The sequence below is a fragment of the Pezoporus occidentalis genome, unplaced genomic scaffold, assembly GCF_034315485.1.
Source record: "Pezoporus occidentalis ecotype Australia unplaced genomic scaffold, CSIRO_AGI_Poc_V1 ctg68, whole genome shotgun sequence".
NCBI lineage: Eukaryota > Metazoa > Chordata > Aves > Psittaciformes > Psittacidae > Pezoporus > Pezoporus occidentalis.
The window spans coordinates 4,860,405-4,885,662 of NW_026916030.1; the positions used below are offsets into that span (position 1 = coordinate 4,860,405).

General features: G+C 47.0%; 1 protein-coding gene across 10 annotated transcripts in view; it reads right to left on the reverse strand.

Annotated features, from left to right (window-relative positions):
* The window catches only part of PRRC2B (proline rich coiled-coil 2B), a 48,417-nt gene that overhangs the window by 17,477 nt on the left and 5,682 nt on the right, over window positions 1-25,258 (reverse strand). For 7 of the 10 annotated variants that reach the window (XM_062641144.1, XM_062641141.1, XM_062641143.1 and 4 more), the window contains exons 2-16: window positions 16,883-17,050; window positions 15,742-15,919; window positions 15,430-15,532; window positions 14,545-14,617; window positions 11,608-11,751; window positions 10,738-10,979; window positions 10,238-10,359; window positions 9,636-9,778; window positions 8,942-9,035; window positions 8,364-8,556; window positions 7,665-7,983; window positions 6,822-7,024; window positions 4,172-4,376; window positions 3,232-3,451; window positions 513-2,576 (exon numbers count right to left, since the gene is read on the reverse strand). In XM_062641144.1, coding sequence (XP_062497128.1) covers window positions 513-2,576; window positions 3,232-3,451; window positions 4,172-4,376; window positions 6,822-7,024; window positions 7,665-7,983; window positions 8,364-8,556; window positions 8,942-9,035; window positions 9,636-9,778; window positions 10,238-10,359; window positions 10,738-10,979; window positions 11,608-11,751; window positions 14,545-14,617; window positions 15,430-15,532; window positions 15,742-15,919; window positions 16,883-16,997 — 4,418 coding nt within the window. In that variant the 5' untranslated portion in view covers window positions 16,998-17,050. Of the gene's footprint in view, window positions 1-512; window positions 2,577-3,231; window positions 3,452-4,171; window positions 4,380-6,821; window positions 7,025-7,664; window positions 7,984-8,363; window positions 8,557-8,941; window positions 9,036-9,635; window positions 9,779-10,237; window positions 10,360-10,737; window positions 10,980-11,607; window positions 11,752-14,544; window positions 14,618-15,429; window positions 15,533-15,741; window positions 15,920-16,882; window positions 17,051-25,258 lie in introns of all 10 variants that reach the window. The other 3 variants (XM_062641140.1, XM_062641139.1, XM_062641142.1) reach the window with 2 other exon arrangements.

Genomic DNA, 25,258 nt, shown 5'->3' on the forward strand with positions numbered 1-25,258 from the left:
TTCCCAAGTGTTCAACTCACTAAAGAGTAACCTGCCCCAGGAAAACCCGGCCCTCACTTCTGTCCTCTGCTACACTCCACTGGGGATTCATGACAGGAGAGGAAAGACACAACAGGACTGGAATTAAGGACCAAGATTTCCTTCATTATTTGTCATCTAGCGAGAAGCAGTACAGACAGTAGAGAGCTGCCTTGGTCAGAAACTAAGGTGAAGAGCAGCAGCACATGACATGACCACAGTTTCTCAGCAACTTCCATAAACCTTGGCATGGGTTTGGCATGGGTTTCCATAAACCTAGATTCCCAGCATGGAAGCAAAGGCAGTGATCAATAGTGAAACAGACGGTGATGAAACCCTTGGATCTCACACAGTTGGATAAACACTCGTGGAAGTCACCTGCACTAGATGAAAAGAAACACAGCCCATAGCTCTTCGCCCAAGTCCAGCCCTTCTCCAACCTTGATACCCACGTATCAGGTGGCAGATCTCTGCACATCAGAATGCAACCTCACCTTTTGCTTTTTATCAGCGTCCCGTTCTGCTGACTCTCATATCTGGAAGCTGTTCCCACACCAGTCCTGACAGACTGCTCTGCAAACCCTGCCGGCTCAGCCTTGCGGCTCTGCCTGTCCACAAGTGGCCTTTGGCTTGAGAAGCTCCTCTTTGCCAGCTCCCTCTTCTCTCCCAAGCTCCCACTGCAGAGGCCACCCTCCAGCTGGCCTTCACTCTCTGAAACTCCCTCTCGCCTCTCCCGCCGCTCGCTGAAGTCACTGCTTTCAGATGCAGTTTCCCATTCCTCATTGGCGTGGTCTGATGAGTTCTGGTAGGACAGCTCAGGAGACCGTCTGCCCGAAATGCTGCTCTTCTCTGCACTGGTCAGCTTGGGTCTTCCAGGCCACTGGCTGGGCAGTAGGCTGGGGCCTCCTTCCTCAGGGTTCCACTGGCCAACTGATTCCCTCTCTTGCCTGAGGCGCCTGAATCGTGGGGGCTTGTCTTGGCGGGGGGGACGCCGCCTCCTGAACGGCCTGTTCTCTATGTTCTCCTGATCCGCTGAGTAATCCTCCTGGAAAAAGTGCCTTTTGTCATCCAGATGACTCTCATCGAAAACCCGGCTGGAGAAGGAATCCACGTGTTTGTAAGAATCCTGAATGTAGTCCCTGTCAGCCTGCTGCCTGCTCCCAAAAGTGTCCGATGGAGAGGTGTGGCTGTACTCCTGCCACCCTGCTCCCCCACTCCTGCCTTGCCACTGCGTGGGCTCCTTACCCATGAACCCCCTTCTCCCATAGCCAGAGTTGCTCAGTCTTGGCGGCAGTGATCTCCCAAAAGCTCTCGGTGCCCTCATCTTTGGATCCAGACTATTGTGATCATCTGAATAGATTTTGTTGGACCTCCACGACTCTTTGAAGTCTCCCTTTTTTAAATCACTGTCCTCGCGGTCCAGCACGGAACCTTCGTTGCTGTTTTCTGAGCCCCTTTGCCGGCGACGCTTAGGGAGCTCCTCATACTCTGACCCTTCGCTGTGCGTCTCGCTCGCAATGCGGCGCCTTGGCTTGCCCCTGGGGAAGTCCTCTGCCTGGTTGAACTCCCTCAGCCCTCGGCCTCGGCTGCTCCGCTGGTTGTTATAGACCCCCCGGCTGCCCACTACAGTGCCTCGGCCTCGGAAAGTGAACTCTCTGAAGCCTCTCCCTCGTCCACGTCCTTGACCTCTCCCACCAAAGGCTTGTTCCTCATCAATGAAGATCCAGTTGTTTCTTTTGGTGGGAGGGAGGTCACCGGATTCTCTGGATAATTTGTTCTCCCAGGTTCTTTCTGGTTTCTCTTCCTCTTCTTCTTCCTCCTCTTCCTCTTGGGATTTCTCAGCCTCTCGGGCAAGGGTGGCTTGGGAAGAACCTTTGTCATCCAGCACGTAACGTGTGGAGTTCACTAAGGCTGCAGAATCATCTGACTCACTTTCTACTTTCTGAACAGCTGCCTTCTCCTTCAGTGGGCGCGAGGTGTCCTCTGCTTCAAGCTTAACCTTCTCCATCTCCTTCTCCTTCTCCTCCACCTTGAGGGCTTTCAGGACTGGCTTTTTAATTGGGCCCGATCGCCGCGTCCTCCCCATTTGCTCCTGGTGCTGACCGCTGGTGGTGCGGTTCTCAGGAGCCCACTCTGTTGTCTCTTCTGTGGGCTGCTTGGTATTAGCTCCTTCTTTCTTCCATGGGTCAGCACTGAATGACTGCTCATCCCTGGGAGTTTCTTCAGCAGCTTCTGCTGCAGTCTCTGCAGGTTTCTCATGGTGGTTGATATCCCAGCCATTGTACTCAGGCTTCTTCTCTGCCTGGATGAAATCAGGCTGTAGGGGTGAACACCTCAAGTTTGCGTGGCGGCTCCCAGCAGGACAGGTTTCCTGCACTGTCTCCTGATGCTGAAACAACAGATCTTGGCCTATCCTCTGAGAAGGCAGACAGCTGTCAAAGTCTGCTTGGGCCTTTTTGTCAAAAGCATTCAAGTACTCCTCCCCTCTGTCCTCAAAGAGATCTCGCTGGGCGCTCAGACTCTCCTGCCTTCCAGGAGCAGCAGAGTAACCATCGTTCCTGAGAAGGAAACAAACAGTAAACAAAAGAGTCAGCTAATGCAAAGCACAACATGTCTCCAAGGGCCTAGGCTGGGCACAAGAGGTGAAAACAAATAAATCAGTTGGTGTTTGTTCTAAATCACGAGGCAATAAGCCTATAAACACCTGAATGCTGGGCAGATGTGCTATGGCCCCAGGCTGTACTGCCTGGTTTGTCTAATCAATGGACAATGAAAAAAACACTTCCTAGCATGCATGGGCAAACTTAAGAAATAAAGGGAGATTCAGTCTCCAACATATGCGGAGATACAAAAACAAGGAATTGGTTACAGAAAGTCCCAAAGAATTCAGACACAAACTAGAAAATATCAGAATTTTTAACTCGGTTTTCTGTAATTACCCACGTGGGTGACAAGAGCCTTTTTCCTACTGAACAGACTCCCAAGCTGGTCAGCCTAGACTGACATTAGATAGAAAAACTCTGAACAGCTCAGTTTAAAGCACATCCACGACATAACACACTCAAGAGTGTAAGGATGCTAACAGAACAGTACCTTGGCCTATTCAGAAATATCATCTTTTAGGTCCACTCTACACTTCCCTTTCAGTAGGGATGACTTATGGCATCACCTCCCATCACAGCACGCATAAGGAGAAGGGTGCTCTGCACTCACCTGGCATGCAGCCCCTCCATGGTGATGCTGTCAGCCTGTTTTTGATGTGACAGGGAGTACCCTTTAGCCTGCAGGGATGTGTAGCTCTCCTGGCCCCACACTGGCACAGGGTCCAAGGGAGCAGTTTTCCTTTCTGCTGTCCCTGCCTGGCAGTTCTGATCTTCAGACCGACAGCTGCTCCCACCGATGGAGTCCTGCTGAATCATGGGCTTCATAATTCCTGTCAAGACAGAATTCACACCATTAACACTAGGATCTCAAAACCAAGAAGAATTAACAATCCACAGCTAGCCTGACTCCCCTTCCCTTCAGGGCAGCAGGTGACTGCAGCCATGGAAACCTTTCTGACAGAGGGGAGATTGCGCTTGGGAAACACACAGCTGGGAAATACACCTGCAGTGATAAAGAAGGTGACATAGCTTTCAGAACGCTACACACCATCATTGGCTTGGAAGCAAGCAGGTGTATGGACACAAACCACAAACTCAAGAAAACGGCTTATACATCCTGATGTTTACAGTCACACCTCTGAAGATCAATAACAACACAGGAAGGTGCTAGAAGCACACAGCTCAGGAACTACAGGATCCCAGTTCTCAAAAAGGGTCTATTAAGATTTCACATGTTTACAGTAACTCCCTATCTGATCCCTCTCTAAGGGGCAAGATCTGCTTTTACACCTCCAAGGCTCCATAGCTGTTAGGGAAGACCTACCCACTGCAGTGCAGAGGACAGACAGGCAGGTGTCCTCCCTCCCAACCTCCTCCATCCCCTTAACCAGCTCTCACTGCAATCGACTCTTTCTCATCCCTACAGAAGGTCAATCACAGCCAGCCAGAATTTAAAGTCTGGATAGAGGTAAGGTGGCTGAAGTACAGCAACCTTCCAGACATGGATCAACTCAACAGCATGATAAAGGAGAACACTGAAAACACCTTACCTGAAGGGTGAAGGGCTGAAGGGTAGAAATCCACAGGGGTGCGACTCTGGGCCATGCGAGGGTCCATGTAAGAGGGCATCATCATCCAGCGAGGATCAAAGCCAAGCATCTGGGGGTGCGGCGGATAGAAGGTCCGTTGGGGATGGGAATGGGATGGGGGAGGATAGATTTGCTGCTGCTGCCAGTGCTGCATCTTGTACAGCTGCTCCTGCAGGGAAGAGGATGAGCTGTTTGACATGAATGGTCACAGTGCCAGGAATCGCATTTAAAAACCAGCCAGGCAAAGGAAAACACATTCCATGTATTAGAGTCTCAAAAACAGATCAGATGGGAGGGTACAGAAGATAAAGGGCAACTCTACCAGCTGGGAACGTGACAGTAGTTGTTATCTTCTGAATACCCAGAACAGCCAAAATATGTTGCAGCCAGAATATCACACCTCCATAGGCCAGAAAATGTGGCCAAATGCAAGGGATAAGCTTCAAGCCCAGAGTTTGCACTTGATTAATGCTTCTACGAGCTACAGGACAGGTTCCGGTCAAACAATTTCCTAATTGGAACCAAGTACTTCAGCACACACTGCTCTTCAGGGGAAATGCAATTGTAAGTTATTTAGTGTGCATGTATATTAGTGCTACTCATGTTAGCCAAACAGATTACATAAGAACAACCTAAAGTCAATTAAGAGAGCTATTAATAATTTATAGTATTTCTCCTGCATCCTCCAGAGACAAGCTGACACTTTAAGGTTGTTTCCCATCTCTTGCACAACTGTCATGATCATAATCTGATTTGACATTTAACTGCTGCTAAAGGTCTGAGAATCACCTGTATTTGAGGGGAGTTTTGCGTACCAAAGTTTTCAAAGGTAAAGGGTTCCCATTAACACAAAATACATTTATTTACCTGTCAAACTTTCCATCGATTCTTACTGAGCTTACAGCAGTGTCAGACACTGTAACTGTTCATCAAGAAAGACAACCCCCTACTGCAGAGCCAGAGAGACATCCTTAAATCTGAACCTGACACATCATTACAGCAGGAAACTCAGATAAATGCAAAGATTATATCTGAGTTATCTAGTGCTCTAGTACCTCAGAGAAAATTTCATTAATGATACCAACACTAGTATTTATTTTGTTCTTATCATGGAACCATTGCTACCAAAGCAGCAATACAAACCAGCCAAAATACAAACTGCCTCATACATACTAATACCACAAAGGGTAAGAGAAAATAAAAATGAAAATTTCATGTTCTTCCAGTAGCAATGACTTGTGGAATTACCAGCATGGCATCAGAGACATCCAATTCTTTTTAGTTTAAAAGCATCTCTTTTAAAGAGTAACATCGGCAGCGTTTGCTGCTGTGCATCAGAATCATGAAAATGTCAACTGCCGAGTAACAAGCACAGGGGAACATCCATAAAAGAGCAATTACTGAGCTCCCAAGCAAAAGCCAAATGTGAGCTCCTCATTACGGTCTGCAGCAGCATTGATTATATCACATTTCAAGTGGTTATTCTATGAAGACTGGCAATTAACTTTGCACTATCTCAAGCCTGAATATTCTGTCCCTCAGTCTAACTAAGGAGGCTCACTGCCTCTGGAAAAAGAGCTGAAGAGCACGTATGGCTCATACAGCACTGTAACACCAGGCAAGATGCAAGATATACAGCAGTTCTGGCTGATCTCTCAGAGCCCCAGAACGGAGTTTTCAATGAAATAAAAAAGAAACAGCCAAGACCAAACATATTTATGGTGCAACAAAAATAAAGATCTGAAAGAGCCTCACAGATAAAACTTGGGTAGGTGGAAAATGAGAGCAGATGTAAAGGACCAGCTCTCTGCCAAGGCAGGAGGTAGAATGGGAATGTGCCACTTCACTGTGCTCACTTTCTGTCCCCAAGCAGCCCAAACTCCTGCCAACCTGAGCACAGTTTGCCCCTGGCAAGCAAATGGCTTCTCATATCTAACAGGGTTAGGGCACAGCAAGTGCAAAGTGAAATGGAAGCAGCTCATCCCCAAAGGTCTTCCTTTCCCTGGGCCTGTATGTTCAGCTCCTCCTCACTGCAGCAGTCAAGAACACTGGCTCTCATCTTATGCCAGGGGAGTAAGAACAGGTGTTCACCAGGTTCACTACCAGCCAAAGACATGAGACTTCACTGGATCAGGCCTATGGCAAGGACCAAGACAGCCATATGGGAAGGGGACCACATCCCCAGCTTCTCCTGCACACATACTTTTGCAAACCAGAGCTCTGCTATGAATCACATAGTCCCTAAGATCTCACACAGTCAGGAGACACCCAGACAACCATGTAAGACAAGTCAACGTTTCTGACAGCAGCAACTATTTTTCTCCCAGGCAAACCTGTGACAAACCTGGCCTGCCCATGCCTCTCCCCAGCCACAGAAAGCCCTAACCACAACAGTTCCAGCATCAAAGGGTGCACGAAGAATTCACATAACTCACCTAGAGTCTTTTTACCCATCAGACAGGATGTACCTGTAATTTCAAGTACCGAAGAAGACCCCCATTTATCACCTCTCAGCCCAAAGACAGTTGGTTAATTGGGCCTGATGGTGTTGAGAATCAAACAAATGCAACGGTTTGGTGGGAGTCCAAAGCAAGAGGGGTGGTAGTGTCACATCTGTTACCTGCTGCTGTTGCTGCTGCTGCTGCCTCTGGAACCGTGGGGGAAGAGACTTCTGGTATTTGCTGAACTCCTGTGCTGGAGAGGGAGCTTCTCTGAGCTCCTCCTCACTGCTGCTTTGGGCTGCTGCTGCTGAGGCAGGACTCTCCTCTTCCACATAGCCAACAGAGGCCTCTTGTGTGTGAAACTCAGGGGTTGCTGCAGAGAACAAAATAAACCTTGAAGATCCCTGCTCATGCCAGGGCTTGCAAGTGCACCACCACATCACAACATACATGGGTGAGGGCATGTCCTAACTGCATTACTTGGTTGAACTTTATTACAACCATATATAGCACATTACACACAACCTCTCTGACTTGCTTTGACAGCTCCAGAAGGCTTTGTCCATCTTGTTTTAGTGATAAATAGGATTTATCAGCCTTCTGCTTAAGCACTGGGGGGGGTAAACCAAGTCTCTTTCCCCTCTTATTCCTTAAACCTTCAAGCACTTACTGATAAAAGATTTTCTGACCCGGGGCCCAGAAGCACTTTCTCAATATCATCATCCAATCACAAGATCAAGAGGCCCATTCCAACGAGCTCTCTGCTAGCAGAGCTGACTGAGCATACATAGAGGCAATCAAAGAAGCCTGCACTTGTTTTAACTGGACTTTTTAAATAAACCTTCATCACCAATCCAAAATACTCTGCAGAGTACACGAAGCAGCTGATTTTAAGTGCAGATAAGGTACCCTCCAAACACTCTCCCCCAGGACCTCCCTGACACTTCAGGTGAGAGAGTGGCACAACACAAAAAGGCAATTCTCACAAGGTGAGGCAAGCAATGTTTCTGTACCTCTACGGAAAGCAGGACCATTCTCTTGCACAGCATTTTTCTCCATGCTTGCTGGTCTCACGTCTTCATTTTCTGGGTGTTTCTGGGTCTCCCCACTCTTCTGAGCCAGTTTGCACTTCTGATCAAGCTGCTTCAGCTTTGCAGCACAGGCTGCCAGACGCTCTTCCCTGGCTCGTCGTTCCTCCTCCTCCCGCCGCCTCCTGGCTCTCTCAACAGCCTCAGAGATCTCAGAGTGCACAAACTTTTGTCTCAGTGGCACCTTTTCTTCTTTATTGTCCTCGAGGGACTGCTGTCTGAGAACATTTCCCACTGTGGGTTTCTGCCAAAGGAAAAACATTCCTCAATAATTACAACCCAAACTTCTCCTGTACCTTCAGCTTTGCATCCCGCTGAGGAACTCCCCTCCTGACTCCCCACCCTCCTATTCTCATGCATGCAAATCCCCCTTTCGGTGGGGGGAGTTATTGCTATCTGATTTAATAGCTTCACATTCTCCCTGCCTGACAACCTCACTGCCCTGGACCAGCTTCGATTTCTTTTCTCTAGCAGGAGCGCTGTGCAGATGCATTTCTCTCCAGAAAACAAAGAACTGAGGAATTCCTCAGCATCCCATTTTCAACAAAACATCAAATTGGCCTCTTAAGGGCAGCAACGTGTCACATTCAGTGGCACAAATCCACTCACAGGAGTTCAAGCTACCTGGTATTCAGATGAAGAGCTCCAGCCATTCAGCTTCCTCAGAGGCTGCTGTGAATCCTGCCCTTTCCGGACTGACCGGGACAAGCCAACCGAGTCGCTCCAACTCTTTCCTTCCTCCAAGGTGTGTTTGGCATCTGCACTGTCTGCAGAGCTCAGGGACAACTGTCGCTGCCTTCTGGGATCCCAGCTGTTCCTGTAATATAAACAGCTTTGCTAATACACTTGTGACTTGCCTCAAAAAGCACTTCCACTCTTATCAAGTGGCAAAGACATCTGACTGTAGCAGGAAGGAAAGATCAAAAAACCACCAGAACATCCAATATGGTTTTCTTCCTAAGGAGCATCAGGACTAATACCACTACTGGGAGGAGGAAAAAAAGCCTGGCATCCTGACACTCAGCATCAAGACCTATGCACATCCTCGGAGCCCATTCACGACAATGGCCAGTGGAATCAATGAAGTTACAGTATGAATCAGAGAGGATCAAGCCTCAACATTTACAACAAGATTTAAGAAGATCCTGGTATTGTTTACTTTTACTGAAACAACCACAGGTGCAAATACAGCCTCTTCTTACCACTTCTGTCTTCCATCTTTAGCAAGAGGTTCTTCCTCTTCCTCATCTTCACTAAACTTCAGTTTCTCGGAGTAATCCACTTCTTCATGAATGCCTACAAAAACAGGATTGGAGAAAGGATATATGAGAGAAAAGAAAGAGGTCCTTTGTCCCGATAAAGCTTATGCCCTCTGTAGCACTAAACCAGACAAGGCACAGATAAGCTACTTGGAAAGCCAAATGTCCACCACTGGAAATGATGCAAGTAGTGTGGCCCCACACTGCTCAACAGCTGAGCTGGTCCCAGAAGAGGAGCAGCAAACAGTCTGGAAATGGGGGCTGAAAATGAGACAGCCACCAAGTGAGACTGTGGGTAAGTGGATACTTAACGCCCAAACTGAAAAGGTAGGACTAACTATTCTTCCATGTAGCCACACTGCTATCCTCCTGTTTGGTGTTTTCAGTTTTTAGGAGTCTTCAGATCCAATTCCTTGAGCACAGTGTGATGGAAAGGATCGGAAGGATCCATTGTGTCATCATTTACACCAATAGCAGTTTCACAACTACACACACCACTCTTTGCTTGTCCTCCTTCTGTGGCAGTGAAACAGAGCCACCAGAATATATATCCTGGCTATTTCACGCTTCATCAGGGAAGAGTAACTACTTCACCTCCTAAGTTGTTGCCTGAAGCTGGAGAATGGAAGCACTTTACCTGCCCATCCATCATCTGCATCGTTGTCTAGTTCATCCAGCCCCTTTAGGTTCTCTGCATTGATAATGGTGGGCCGAGGTGCTCTTTCCATTTGCTGCCGAACCGGACGTGTCGGGCGGGACAGGCTGGGCCTGTTCTCTTTTCTACAGGGAAATGCAAAAACATGGTTAGAAACAGCAAACAGTAGAGAAAAGAATGTAGAGTCGAGTTTGTAGGAGTCAATCAGACCTTTTCTACCACACTTACATACAACCTCGAACCCTCTCTCCCTGTCCAAAGGGTTTTTTTCCCCTTGTCTACCTGGTACCCACTTTCTAGGGCTGACAGATGAGAGCCGCCACCCTTCCAGTCCAGAATCATACACAACTACTTCTCTTGTCCACTGCTCTTCAGACACACAGTGATTACAGTACTGCAACATTTCAGGTGCTACGGCAGATGAAGCAAAGCACTACTTCTTTAGGTAAAAATCAGGTTTCATCTGTGGCTGTCTGCTGCTTCACCTACACAGCTGAAACCTTGGTCCAAACTCCTGCATAGTTTAAGGGTCATGTCACCACCCTGAACCTGCCCCTCAAGTGGGATGGTCATAGAAGCCTTACCCATCCTGGTCATTCATCTGGTACTGTCTGAAAGGTACCCGGGGCTCAAGCCGAAGCTGAGGAACAGGGAAAGACCCTCGGTCCAGCGATGCAGGGGTCTCAGATGGCTGTTGCGGACACATCTGGAACAAGACAAAGTAGATTAGCCTGTTTTTCCTTGCCACACGAAGGCTTTCCCAGATAGGTTACAACCTGAGCATGGTAGCTGCATCCACACAAAGGGAAACCAAACATTTCACATCTGGTTGCCTAACATGCCACATGCTAATGGTTACCCTCACCAGCCCTGGAGGGAAAGCAGCAACTTTTCCTTGGGCTGAGCAAGGCTGTGTTACACTACTCCAGCTTGAAAGCGCAAGTATGCAACAGGGGAAGCTAAAAATAGATCAAGAGGGATCCCTGAGCAAGCCACTGAACCAACTGAACATCGCAGACAACTTCCTCAACCCACACACACATTTCAATAAGGACATTACAGCTGTGGGGAAAGAACAACTCACAAAAGCAGGTAGCATGTCATGGTATGTAGGTGGCTGGTAGACATTCCCCATGAACTGCGAAGCCCCTTTGCGGACAGGCTGAGCTGGGCGGAGAGACGGCTCCTTCGGATCGCTGGCACTCACTGAGGAGGGGGCTCCGTCTCCGGTGCTGGGGGTCTTGCTGCCCAGCTCAGCAGGGGAGGCGGTCAGAGACGTGGCAGAGGTTATGTTCCTCCCACCGCCCTCCCTCCAACTGGTGACATCTGGAAGGGAGGTGGTAATTACATTAGCATTTGTAAACGCAGAGAGTTACTCCAGCAGAAAGTCTTGAGCTCAAATACTCTGGGTCAAGCCCTAATGTAGAAGAACACCAGGGACCAAGGAAAATTTCTCAATGTGTTTATTTTCCAAAGTGTAGCAGCATCAGCTGTTAACTAAATAATTGCTGCACCAGTGGTGTCCTTATTTGTCAGTAAGACTGAATTCCAACCAACTCTGCTCCGCATCTCCCCATCTCTAACCCTGCAGAAGGCCAATGAGATCATGCACACACACTCCAAGAGAAGCCACATTACACCACCCACCCGTTTCACTTGTGACTCCCCTAGCCCAGGGGGAAAGGGTGTGCTTTGCAACAACACTCAGCAACTTTTACTAAACAATGCAGTAGATGACACTCCATACTCCACTGCCTGGACCACAGAACTCAGGCAGAGAACATCAGCACTGCAAGTGAATCTCAGGTCATTTGCTAAGCAGCTGGACACATGTGAGCTCATAAAAAGATAAAGGTGAATATCTGGTATTATCCTGACCTGGCATCCCACTGCCCAAAACAGTGTATGGGGTTATGAGCTGGGATAACGCAGAAAGACACAAGCATTGACTTACTCTGGGGGCGGAGGCTTGGTCCTGGCCCATACGACGGATCTAAGGCGCCCTTTTCTTTGCCAACCTTGTCCTGCTCGCCAGCTGCTTTCAGCGTCGGAAATTCCTCGGGAGAGAAGGATAACAGTCGGCTTGAGGCCCTTGAACCTGTCAGACAAGTAAGTGTGGGACTCAGAGCAGATCCTTCCACTTTTTCAGTTCCCTTAAGAGATCAGCCTGGAAACTGGTTTCCAGAGAATCTGAATCTCCATCATATTTAAACCCCAATTACTATCGTACCAGCACCTCAGCTCGCATCCAAAACGCTCTGAGACACTGTCACCAACACAACAACACATGTCTTCACCCAGTACTCCCACAGTCTTTCACTTGGGATCTTCATTTAAATTCGCACATTCACCAGAGTGAACTTTCTCAGTGTCCAATTGTTCTTTTAAAGTACAAAATTCAGACTGAGGCAGAGATATAAATTCCGCAAGATCCCTTACAGCTGATACCTCTTACCAAGTATTTGACATTTCAGACTCTTTCTGCTCTGATCTCACTCTAAGGGAAAGGCTATTGTTAAGATTTCTGGAGACATACTCAATGAAAGACCACAGATAAGGCCCGAGAGCTATGTGCTCTACCCCACTCTTCCCTGCTGCAGCATTTTTAAGATGCAGATCACTGGCCAGATCAGACCAGCTTCATTTCTAGTCACTGGCAAAGCATCTTGCTGAGTCATCAGCCACCCCAGAATGACAGCTTTCTGTCAATGCTAAAGATCAGCCAGTGCCTGGAAAACATACCACAGTGATTTTCCTAAAGCTGTTGGCAAGGTAACACTGAATAAAAGGAAATTGTCAGCATTACTGCACTACTAAGGATTTAAAAAACTTTTCTGAGAACTGTCTCTTGGTGTTACTTGGCTAATTCTCTTTCTAAAAAAGGCATTTCAGAATTGCCAGGTTGGAAGTACCAGCAATGAGTACTGAAGACCTAACAGAAGAGGCTCATTTCTTTGTCCCTCCTTGCCTTAAAACATCAAGGCTTCTTGAAGTCATTTCACTTTCTGGAACTTGCCCAATGCACAAGAGCTCCCACCTCAGTATTTCAAGGGAAGATACTGGAACTGCTGCATGTAAAACCTTCAAATATTTCAGAGAGATGAGAATACACAAAGATGACATTTCTCAAACACTACAAAACATCTGAGATGTGCCAGGAGTTCTGATTTCTACTGCATTATTCTAGAGAACTAGAACAACAATGAGATGAGAGTACTGACAACGTGTCTTTCAGCGAAGGCTTCCACCTGCAAGTAAGGCTGCACAATGTAACAACTGTTACGGCGCAGGCATTAACAATTTGCAACTCTAACCCATGGTAGCATCACACTGATAAAACTTTGGTGCATCTTCCTTTTTCTCCAAGTGCCCCCTATAGAGAAGACACTGGCACGGAGCAGTTCATGATTAATCTACAAGACCACACTTCTTCAGGATATACCCTCCAAGAAAGATTTTACAGCAGCAATACCTAAAAGAGAGCAAAAAGCAAAGGACTTTCCTCTTTGTCAATAATATTAGAAACTGCTATATTAGCTTCAGAGGAAAAGCAGTTCTCAATGCCACTGAAGACGAGGTGTGAGGAGATGGGATGGCCTAGAGAAGTCCTTTCAGTCAGATTTCTGATGCCTCTGTGATTCAATTACCTTCTAATTAAGCTGCTCTTAGCCACACATGCAACTCTTTCCTTGGGTTGAGAACTCTATATTGATACGTGTGACCTAGAATGAGTTTTCAAAAAATCTTTTTAAGAACATTGTTACATGATGGGATTTCAAAACAACCGTAGGAGGTACAGACACAGCAAGTGTCTCAGAAGTACCAATTAACCAAACAAGACACAGTCTTTGCACTGGCCACCAACCTCAGGCAAGCGCAGGTCGCTGCTTTAACATTTAGCCTTTCAGAAACACCTTCTCATTAAGGGACTTGTCTCTTAATTATCCCTCATTAAGGAGAGGCTTGTCCCCTTCATTTCTGCAATCTGCAGCTCTCAATTCTCTCAAATCTCTGCAGTTTCATTCAACAACTGAATGGTGCCAGGTCTGTTCACATTAAACCAGTGGAACCGAGCTGTTATTCTCACTACAGTTTTAATGGTAGTACTTAGTGCAGCTGGAAATCACCTCCTGTGTGGAAATGGATGCATGTGAAGACAAGTAAACTCCCAATTTCTGCTAATACTGCTTTAGGATCCTGAGTCAAGCAGAACCCATTAGCAGCACAGTCACCCAGGGAGATTTAACAGAAAGGTCTCAGCCAAGGCATAGGCAAGTACATCCTGCAACAGCTCCAATGCCACTTCCACCCACTGACACTGGACCAGGGATGCTGTGAGCAGCCTCCCTGAGCATTATCATTATAGCCTCACCTTTGACCACCTAATTAGGTGAAGCTCCCTGTGCTACTAGCCACGGAGATGCCTGTATTTCCAGTCTGCAATGTCCTCCCCTTTTCTTCTAAACCAACCCCTCCACTCTTCCACTTTGCTTTCTGCACCTTTACTACATGCTGCTCTGGGCTGATGGAAGATGCTCAAGAAGGGGCAAGTGTTTCCTTTCTCCTCCAAAACCTTCACCTCCCAGAACTCCCTGCTGCTTCCCAAGTGCATGAATAATACTGGTTCAAGGTGGTGAATAAACACACCCTGTTCAAGCTATGCCTTGCAGTGGCAGACCTGAACAGATGCAGCTGCATCACTCCAGCCAACACCCCACACAGATTGAAAACAAGACTCATAAGGCCTCAGTGCACTGTAACCAAGACAGCTGTGTCACCATTCCACACTGGTCCAGGCAAAGAAGGCAGAAAGAAATGGAGTCCACTCCATCTCATGCCTATCTGGGAGATGCAAGGAATTCCCAGCTCCATTTCTGTTTATCATACTCACCACCTTCTTGTCCTGCTGGCTTTCCATTCAGCTGTGCCCATGACTTTGGTCCACCTGGCACTGAATTTGTACTCTGAAAACAAAACACAAACCCCAACATCCACAGATCAGTGAAGTCTCATGACTGTTTCTCATTTCCTCCCATCTTCATCAACTATTTCCTCAAACCATTCTTGATTTCTTCCCTCTAATCAAGCTTTCCCTTTGCTCTGTTACATTTTCCCATATGGTTCCTCTTAATATTCTAGATTTGTTCCATGTTACACCTCAGCTTGAAGGCTACTCTACCTTCTCATGCATTAACCACTCTCCTCCTCTTCAAAATGTAACTCCTGTCCTGATTTACCTGAACCTCGAGGTCTGGGAACTTTTTTAGACTAAAAGTATGAAATCTACAGCACAGAGGGGCCAAGTCCCTGCACTCTCTGGGAAAACTTTTTTCCTTGCCTGTAACCTTTTCAGGTCCTGACACTGGCTACTTCTTTCACAAGACCAGATCTCTTCTTACCAAGTCTCATCAGGCTGGGAACAAGAGCTGTATCTGTTGTCACCAAGCAACACTTGAATTAGACCCAAAGTAAAATAGCTTAGAAGTCCTAACCAGCCATCCCACATTCCAGCCATTCTTTCAAGACTGAAGCTAGACTTCCTGCACATACTTGAAAAGGTACAGAAGTAACCTGCACAGAATTATACTTTTAACTGCAGCACAGCATTCCTGGGGCACAATGACTTGGAGTCAAGACAGTCAATTCTATAAGAACTGATTATATAGGAGCTGTTGTGTAAATTGTAGCCTGAGGATTCTTACACAGACAATAAGACAATCCTCAAGCTGTGTGGGGACAGGGGAAGCAGAGTGGCAGTCACAGTGCCTGCACCCACCTCCTGACTGATTGACTGTGTCGGCTTCTGTAAATTGGAGACAGATTTCTGCAAACCCTGCTGCGGCAGCGACTCCTGCAGCTGTGCAGCCGTCACACTGGAACTGCAGAGAGACAGCAGAGGGGAGATCAAAGGGGAAGGAAGGCAAGAAGACAGACAAGACAACTCTGGCAATATGGCAGCTGCTAAAAGATCAAGGTAACCTTGGCTCTACGCTGGCACAAACAGAGAATTGATCACTCTAAGGTCCAACACACAGCACAGCAGTGCACAACTGCTCCTGCTTGCCTGACAAAACATAACTCTACCCACCTCTTTTGGTCTGGCTGATCCTGCTTGTTTGCCCATCCTGTACCGTCCTTGGGTACTATAATGATGTTGGGGTCGTTTCCTTTGTTCTCAGACTTCAAGCTAGGCAGGTTTGCAGGAGGTGGCATGCGCCGGGCAGCAGCAACTTTCCCGAGACTCTGTAAGCCATGTCTAGGAATAACTAGTGAGAAAGGAACAACAGCACGTCAGAGAGGGCTATATCCTGCTCGGTAAGTAACATTAATTAGGACACTGTGGCTGGGTGCTGTCCCAGTAGAACTGTATGGCAAACAGCACACTGCTGCCACGTGAACATACAGGTCATCTCCCACAGGACCACGGCAAAGCAGCGTCTGCCATAGCAGCTGGGTAGCAGGCAGCCTCTGAACAGTCACGAGGGAGAGAGAAGGAATTCTCCCAAACAGAAAATGCCCACAGAGTCTTTCAGCTACCTGAGAAAATGCTCCTCTTCCATTTCACCAAGAAGCAGCAGCACTTTCCTTTCACAGCTGGGGGTAACACCCACCCAAGTCCACCTCTTGGCAGACAGACTTCGGGACTCCTGGGTTGGATTACCAAGGTCTCCATTTTCTAATTCTAGCCATCAGATCACATTTATTAAGTGGCATTTTATGTTATTTGGTTTTCTACTCCCACACCAAATCCAGAGCCAGTCCAGGCAGTGTTTATGCGTTTTGAACCGATCATCTACTTTTGGTCACATCTCCACTACAAAACTAACTCATGCTCTTCCCCAGAGCCCTTCAGTCCTCCACTCTTGCCTCACAAAAGGCCTGACCAACTTAAGGCCCTTCAGTCAGGTTAACTGCCTTACCCTGGTAAGGCTCTGAATCAAGTTTGCAACCTGATCACTTTGCAGCAAGGACACAGGCTAAACAAAAGGACCTGCAGTCCCCCAGCTCTTTTGCTGTAATTCCTCCTCCATGCCTCTACAATAAGAGCAGCACAAAGAACCAGACATTTTCCTTGAAGCCCTAATGAAACACAGGCTCAAACACCAGCGCAAACAGCTCTGCAGCTCTCAGCTGCTTCCCACTGGGCATCCTACCCACAGGACCTGAATTAGCTCTGCAACAACCCTCCTGGAAGCCACCAAAAGGAGCTTTCTGAAGGCATTTCTTACCTGTAGTTCTGATAGCTTCTATTGACTTTCCTTTATACTTATCAAACAGGCTGAGAGTCGAGTACTTGCTTTTCCCATCCTTTCCCTTGGTTATTTGCCCCAAACGATCGGACATTGCGATGAAATGTCATCTAGTAAGGAAATTGCTCTGCGCCGCTCCCGATCTGCCTTTTAATGAAAGAGAACCAGGGAAACACCAAACGGGTTATTTAGCTTCAGACATGTAAAAACACACATAACTGCTAGAACTGCAGATATCCAGTGAGCAGACACACTAAGGTACAAGGTTTTAACCCTCTTCAGTCACAAGAAGTTTGTGGGATTTAAGATTCCTACACTGAAAAGAACTGCAGGAACGCACTTCTCATAGCATCTCTTCTTTACCCTGCCACTCCAGTGCTGAAAGAGGTAAGCTTCCTGAAGTATGAGAATACAAGAGAGGGTGGTCAATATCGTCCTTGCTTTAGAAGAAGTCTGACAATAAGCAGTTACACACAACAATTCCTAAACACAAACAACAGGAAAGCACTGGGTCTTACACCATACTGGAATTTACCATTGGGTTTCCCAGTAAAGCACTGGTAGCCAGGTCTGTAATGTTCAGGATTATGGTTCTGCACTGGCCACAGTCAATGACTCATACCAGCATTAATGCTTTGAAAGCACCACCGGAAGGCAACAGAATTATTTCTTCAAATTCTCTTTTCCCATCTGCTGGCCATGAGACAGAGTGAAGGAGTCCAAAAGCCCTGCTCAGATTAAAGAGGTTCGGACTCTTGAACCTGTGGGTTCAGCAGATCTACAATGAATCCTGAAAACGCTTGATAAAAAGAGATTACATCTCTGTTGCTGGCACCTTCAACACCTTTTTTAGCTATAAACACACTTTTCACAATGGATGTGGTTTGTTAATTTTTCACTCTGATCTTTTTGCTGGCACAACATGCTGTGATTAACACCCTTCACGCCGTCAGCATCTTTACTTTCAACTTTTGGCTCTTAGACTGAGACAAAGCTGAAACACGGGGAACACACACCCCCTAGGTCAGCTTTTATGTCAGAAAATAAACTTTGCTTACTTTCAATGGATCTTTCTCTCATTTTTCTCAAGCACGATTCTCCATTCGCATTTTTCGCAAATCTAGAGGCTCAATCTAACCTTTTCACACATCATTTAGACTTCCAGATTTCTTGTTGCAAAGCCTCCACTTCGAGCCCAGAACTGCTGGCAGTTTTATTACGCTAGATCAGAGACCATCTGCTAGATCCCATTTTCAGGATGCAACTTCTGCTAGAGTAACACAATTATACATATATGTATCAATATATATCAGACCTTCCCACCCTTCACCCTTTCTAAAACTCATCTAGCTGAAAGCATGTTTTAAATGCAGTCAGAATCACTCTCTGAAAGAAAGCGTATCTGACCAGAGGCTACAAGTTCCACCAGCAATGCCTTCTCAAAAGTCATTTCCAGGTAAGAGGATTAGCCCATCACACGTTGCGTACAAAATAAAGCACAGGCCACAGACATGTTGGATACAGCCAGTTTTGACAATGTGCTGCTATCTGGAAATAGGTGAATAAAGCTTATCTAAATACTCTTGCCAGGGGGCAAGTTTCTGACCAATAAACGTGGCACCACGCAGTGTTCACTCCTGCATTGCAGGATTTATATCAGGCCTGGCAAGAGCAAGAAGCTGTAGATTCTGTGTCCTACAGCAAGCAGCATGGTCAAGGATAAGGGAAGAAAAGCATTTTCTGTCACTCAATAACAGCATCGACAAGATGCCTGGGGAAAAACACCGGGTTCCACAAGAAGCCTCTCACAGCCACCTTTGTTGAACCTCCACACAGGGCCGCAGCACAAAGGCTTGCAGAGGCAACAGGGCTGGCCAGCGTTCTAGAGGCACCTTTTCCTGCAGAGTAACAAACAGATCTTGGCTCCAATCTGTTTCACTCTTTGCTCAGATGGTCACTGTGTGCCAAAGAAAACAACAGCTCCTCCCACGCTTGCCCATTTCCACTGTATGTTATTAGTAGGACAGACATAAAAGAGAAAGGGAGAAAAACCCAGTGATTAGCATGGACTTGGCAGGAAAGCAGAAGCTGGGCTGAGAACAATGACCTGTTTGAGCTGGCAGAGTTGTGGGGAGCCCCAGATCAGAGCGAGTAGCAGTGGGTGCTGCATGCCAGCCTGCAGCTGCGCTGGCAGGAGTACAGCCACCAGCTCCTACAGGTTCACAGAGGGAGCCTCGCTCAGGGCCTATCCACACCACATCAGTCCTGTACCTGCCTCGCACAATCCTAAGCAACAAAATTCATTGTGAGGTTTACAAAACCCAAACCAGACAAAATAAGTCAACATTAGGAAAAATGAAAGGAGCTACCACATCAGGTTCAGGACTTAAGTCAGGTAACAGAAAATCCCCAAGTTCTGGAAAGCCAGCACATGAACAGCATGGAGCAGAATGCTGCCAAAGAGAAACCCTGACAACCACTTATGTAACTAGGTCTCAGCTGCCTCTTGATTACATCTTATATCATTAAAAGGATGCAGGAGGAATAAACAAACACTTCAGAAAAGAGGGGCTGAGGACACTTTGGGATAAAGCCCCCTGTTAATCTTTCTGGGACAGCCACAACTGCTGTCTGGATAAGTGAAATTTACTTTGAACTTCTCCAATGCTTTGAAACTGAAAAGGTGAAAACACCTTTCTGTGTTACGTGTGTGCTCCAAAGGGAAAAATGAGTCCATGGAGAGGTAAGGCAATTTCCATAGGGTCACTGTGCAAAGAGGCTGCAGTGATGCTGAGCTCAGTTGGAGCCATCCTGCAGGCAGGCAGGATCTTGCTGCCGCCTGTCCCTCCTGACAGGAGATCTGAGGTATCCACAGGCATTATTGGCCACAGCTGTCACAACACTGGGCTATTTTCCCATCACACAATCAAGGAGGGAATCCTGGCAGTGATCATCAAGGCCTTCCAGAGTGAAGCCATTTCTGATAACATCAAGTTCATTAAGAACTGACCTGCCAGCCTGCACGCTTCTTATTAGGAGAGCTAGAACCAGAAGGCACATGCTAATGCTGACAACTGACAGCCTCGGCAAGGCTTCTGAACGGTGCTCAGGGGCACTGTGTCCGAGAGCTGACCCTGAAGAAAGCATTATCCCTTGTTATAGAGAAATCAGAAAAATCCATACCAGCATTCCTGCAAGGTTTCTCTCCGGGTTTATTGAGCTCCCTGGGGGAGGGCTCACTATCAGTTTTAGCGTGGAGTTTAGCTGTTCCCATTGTGAGGGCCAGCAATGCCTCCTGTAACATCCAGGGACAGCACCGGAGTGCAAAATACAGAGTGCCTCAGAGGAATCAGAAAATACTGCAGTGTGACCAGTTACATTAGAGACTCCAAATAACTGCACCAGAGTCAATTCCTGGACAGAAAGCTGTTACCCACAAGTCTTTATGTCCACATGATGCTGCCCTGGATTTGATGTTTGGGTACTGACCCTGTCCAACTGCTTTTTAAAGGGGTATGTTCTAATCCAGAGATCAACCATGACATTTTAAGTGCCAGAGCATGCAAGCCTTGGAGCTGCAGCAGGGATCTACTGAGCATGGGGAGCCCATCCTGCAAAAAGAGCCATGTGAAAACCTTGAGGTACTGGCTCTGGTAACAACTGGAAACCCCCACGCTGAAAATACAGCCAAAGGGAGAAACTCCTGACAAACAGGATTGTCTGCAAAGCTCTTTGTAAATCTATGTATGAAGTAGGCTGGGCTAGCTGTTTTATTCACAAGACTTTGATGGAGCTTGAATACCTGGAAGGTAGCCAGCCTTAATTACACAGGGCAAACAGATGTATGAAAGGTAACACACACACACACACACACACACACACACACTAGAAGGAATCGCTTCAACTACTCACACATAACTGGGCTTTACACTGGGCACAGTCACCCATGGAAAGGACCTGAGACCACTGCAGACCTTCACTCCTTCACACACAGCAGCAGTCACAAAGATAAACCAACATAATAGGATGGAGATTCACAGTGAGAAGGCTTTTCTCCAGAAGCAGAAGATTTGACCTGAAATTTTATATAAATTGTTCAGAAAAGGTTGCAGAAGCTGAACTGTACTTTCAGAGAAGTGTTTGGAGTTGATGTTAAACTGAAATCTTCTGTGCTCTCTCATGCTACCGGTAACGTGAAACCTTCTAAAAAGCACAATATAGTTTTACAGAAGATTATGGATGTTGTCTCTTCTTTAAAAATACACATGGTCAATTTTGCTGGTTCTTTTCATAGCTGAACATTTATTTACCTGTCAGCAGGGAGATAACCACTACTTCTTTTGGACCATGTCCCACCCAGAATCACCTATTTGTGAATCACCTCAGTGATGAAGGACACCACTGGTTGCCATTGGAAGAGCTTCGGTGAAACAGCATGACCAGCTGCCCTAGGGGCTTGGTGCCAGATGCACTTAGATCCTGTAGAAGCCCTGTTCAGGCCAGGCAGACATCATCAGTCTAGTGGGTATCAGATAAGCATTCACTTCCTAGAAGAGACCGTTTAGCAAGAGGAGCAACAGGAGAACATCAGCATCTGAGTACAGAGTCAACAGGTTCAATGCAGAAGAGCTGTGCAGCAGGCAGAGGGTTAGGGTATCAAGAGCCTAGGCCACGAGAAACCACTTGCTGCCACTCTGTTGCATTGTTTCCAGGGGGAGATGCCAAGATTTGTTGGTACACCCGAAAAAGGGCCTATCTAGATTCTGAATGTGGCACCAAATCCTGACAGACAGACAGGGAGAAGCAAGTCAGCAGTCTACAATACAGAGAAAAGACAGACACCCCATAGCCAAGCTTCTGATTCACAAGGGGAGATCCTCCTTGCTTAGCTCAATAACTGTACTTGGCAGTACCAGTTCTTTTAATTCTGCACGATTCCAGCTTCGTTCTGCATCTTGCCTCCCTGTGAAAACAGGGAATAGGAGACCAGGATCACATCTCCAATGATATATTGCAGAAGTATGCTGTTAGCTGAGTAATACCCTTGGAGGCTGTCTGCCAAACCTGCCCACTGGCCAGCCCCATCATCAGGCCTCTCCAAGCCAAACCATCCTGGATTTGAGACATGCAGCAGGACCACGAAGCCTTCTGGACAGCACGTCTATCATTAGCTCTGCGGCGTGGAGCTCTACAGGCATGAGATAAGACATGATGACACAGTGGGCAGAAAGGGCATGCCCTGTAAGATGACCTGACCTCTTTTTCTCAGTTCTGTCTTCACCAAGCTCACCTCCTGTCCTCTCTTATATATGAGCCATCAGGCTGGGAATCACAGCTCCTGTTCCTGAGCCACTGCACAGTTCCCAAGAAAACAGGTCTTCCTAATCTCAGGTTTGGCCTGTAAAACACAGAAGCTTCACATCTCTGCAAAACACCTTTTCCAGTGCTGAGAAGGAAGGCAGGCAGGCAAAGGCAGACAGAAAGGGTGGATCTGTAACTTACTGTGAAACAGATAAAGCAGACTGGATTCTGAAGAACAGCTCAACTGTATTTACACAAAAACATTAACAAGTTCTGTGGTCCCTTCTGCAAGGGCTGGACAGACAATGCCACACCCTGGAAAGGAGCCCTGACCTCTGGTAATTGAGGATGCAGACAGGGATAAGGAATACTTCATCCTGAGGATGCAAGACTATGGCACAGAGCAAAAAAAAACAGTCAGAAAGCTGGGCCACAGCCCACAAAGTGCTTGTGAGATCCTGTGCTCATAAAACTCCCTCTCCTTTTCAAGCAGCAGCAAGCCCAAGGTGTGCAGTTAATTCCTTCCTTAAAAGGAGCATTTGTCTACAACAGCCCTCCAGAGAAACAGAGGCAGTTTTCTGCCCACCTGCCCCATCACACCGTGAAAAAGGAACTGACCTGTTGGTGTCAGCTTATAAGGAAGGAGTAATTGTATCTCGAACCCCAGAGGAAGCACTGCAGGGCTTTCATACCCCTCAGAATCAAGAACTAATTACTGCAGGGAGGCAGCAAGGTGTCTCACATGGAGCAACCTGGAAGAACCGACTACCAACATCACACTCATTGCCCTCTCATCCAGGCCATAAATGTTTTTAATGAGACAAGACCCAGCACAAACTGACTCTGATATACCTCTCCATAAATCTCATCAGGCTTAGAAGCTGTGAGCTCCTGTAGGCACTTCGGCAGCCAGACACAATAGAAATAGAGGAGCATATTTCTCTGCTGCTTCACGTTTCAAGAGGTAAACCCCACAGAAGACAGAGCAGCTCAGTTTAGCAAGAACCACCTGTAGCCTCTACAAATCCAACTCAACCACTGTATTACAAGAGGAAAGGGAAGCAACCTAGTGATCTCCATGAGCTGCCTACTCAAAGGAGGGCTCATTTAAATGCAATCTTTATCCTTTGACTTGTACTTACACTCTGGCTCCTCCACAACCAAGGCCCAGAGCTGAAGCACACTACCTACAGCCTCCAGAGCGATTCCACCTTCCGCTCCATTCTGCTCAGGTTCCTCTGAGATCTGAACATCCAGGGAGAACACATAGATACAACATCCTGTTCCCTCAATGCCAAAACAAAGTGGCTGATCAAGAACAAGCCATTTAAATCCAAATACAGAACAAATCCCTGACATAATGCTCTGTTGGCCAAACCTGTTCAGAAAGCTCCTGGCAACATTCAGCTGAATTGTAAGGTAAACTGGGCATTTAGGTATCTGAGCAACAACAGACTGCAAGCAGCTGGTATGGATCTGCTGATGGATAACAGAGCTGGTGTTATCAGTCCTATTTTACAGGATGGGCAACCAAGGCAGAGAAACAGTTTGCACAGCTAAGACCGCAGGCAGTGTTAAATATCCCAGAGCTCAGGTTTCTGCCTCAGCCACCTAAACCCGCACTGCCAAGACTCCACAGCTCTTGGTTACAAGTAAGTTGTTAAGAAGAGTCAAACAAGGAGGGAAAGCACTGCAGCAGCATCTGCCATGTCTAGAGCAACCCGTTCTAAGTGGGACTGTCCCCTGGCACTGCATTTCAAGGTGGTTAAATTCTCTTAGTCCTGACACTTGTGCCACATAGAATTTTAAAAATCATCACAGCGATGATACCCACGTAGCTCAGGTAAGATACAGCAAGAGCAGCACCAGTGAAACAGTTCTGCTGCCAGCTCCAGAACCCAAGAGCCTCTTGAAATCCTTAGATGTAGCTCACCTCAGAGAGCCCTCCACAGCCAGGGCAAGCAGAAATACTGTGATCAACTGCTGCCAGGGAAGAGATGTATTCTGGTGAGTGACCAGAGAAATTCTTCCAGTGAAATCACAAACATCTCACAAATCCTTCACCTGCTCCCAAGCTCAGCAGTTTACTCCATCTCTCGGCAGTGAATACAGGTTTTAAGGTAAACAAGCAGAGAGAAAATCAGAGATGTCACGGCTCCAAGAGATGAAATCAGAGCAAAGCTGGCAGTCCTTAGGGTTAACAGCTATTTTTTCAGCAACAGATACAGCTCTTTACACAGAAATGCCATCAGCTGTTAAGTAAACAGCTCTGTTTTCTCTGCAGTCTCAGGAAGGATCACACTGGAATGGGGAGGCGGGTGTTTACCTTGTGCTGATGAGCCTCACTGCTGATGACCTGAGCTCTGGCTGCACCTCTCCACACTCTCAGGCTGTCTGCTAACTTCAGGGCCTCAGCTTCCACTCAGGTTATGCACAAAAGGTTATCTTTATGAAGACTAGAGATAAAACCCAATGATATCAACCAGCAAGAAGTAAGCACTAATCCCTCACTGCACACACAAGGCAGAGGTTCCTGTACATCCCCGCTGAGCAGATCCCTCAAGTCCTGGTCCTCCCAGAGGCACTGACGGGAGCTCCTCTGGCAGACACCTTTACATCCAGAAGGGCCAGTACCAACACTGCAGGGTACAAAGCTACCCTGGCAAGAGCTGAATAGATTTCTCTATCAGATGGTTTTATGTTTCCCACAGCCATCAAGACTGATGCAGCCAGTTCAAACCATTAACAGGATCACAAACAGTTCAGAGCAGCTTGCAGTTCATAACCACTGCAAGTGCTGAAGCTTCCAAGGAAGCATTCCTCCAGGTTCCCCGATTTTACTGACACTAGGGCAATGCAGCATTGCACAGCAATTCTTCTTACAGGAAGCCTGTTCATAGGAGCCATTTGCACTACAAATGACTGCCAAGGATGCTAACAGGAATCTGACACAGCTACAAAGTGGTAAGAAAACATGTTATACAGCGTGATTCAGAACTCTGGAAAAAGGAGCCTTAGATAGCTTTAGCTTTTCTGGAGAGCTAAGCAACTCAA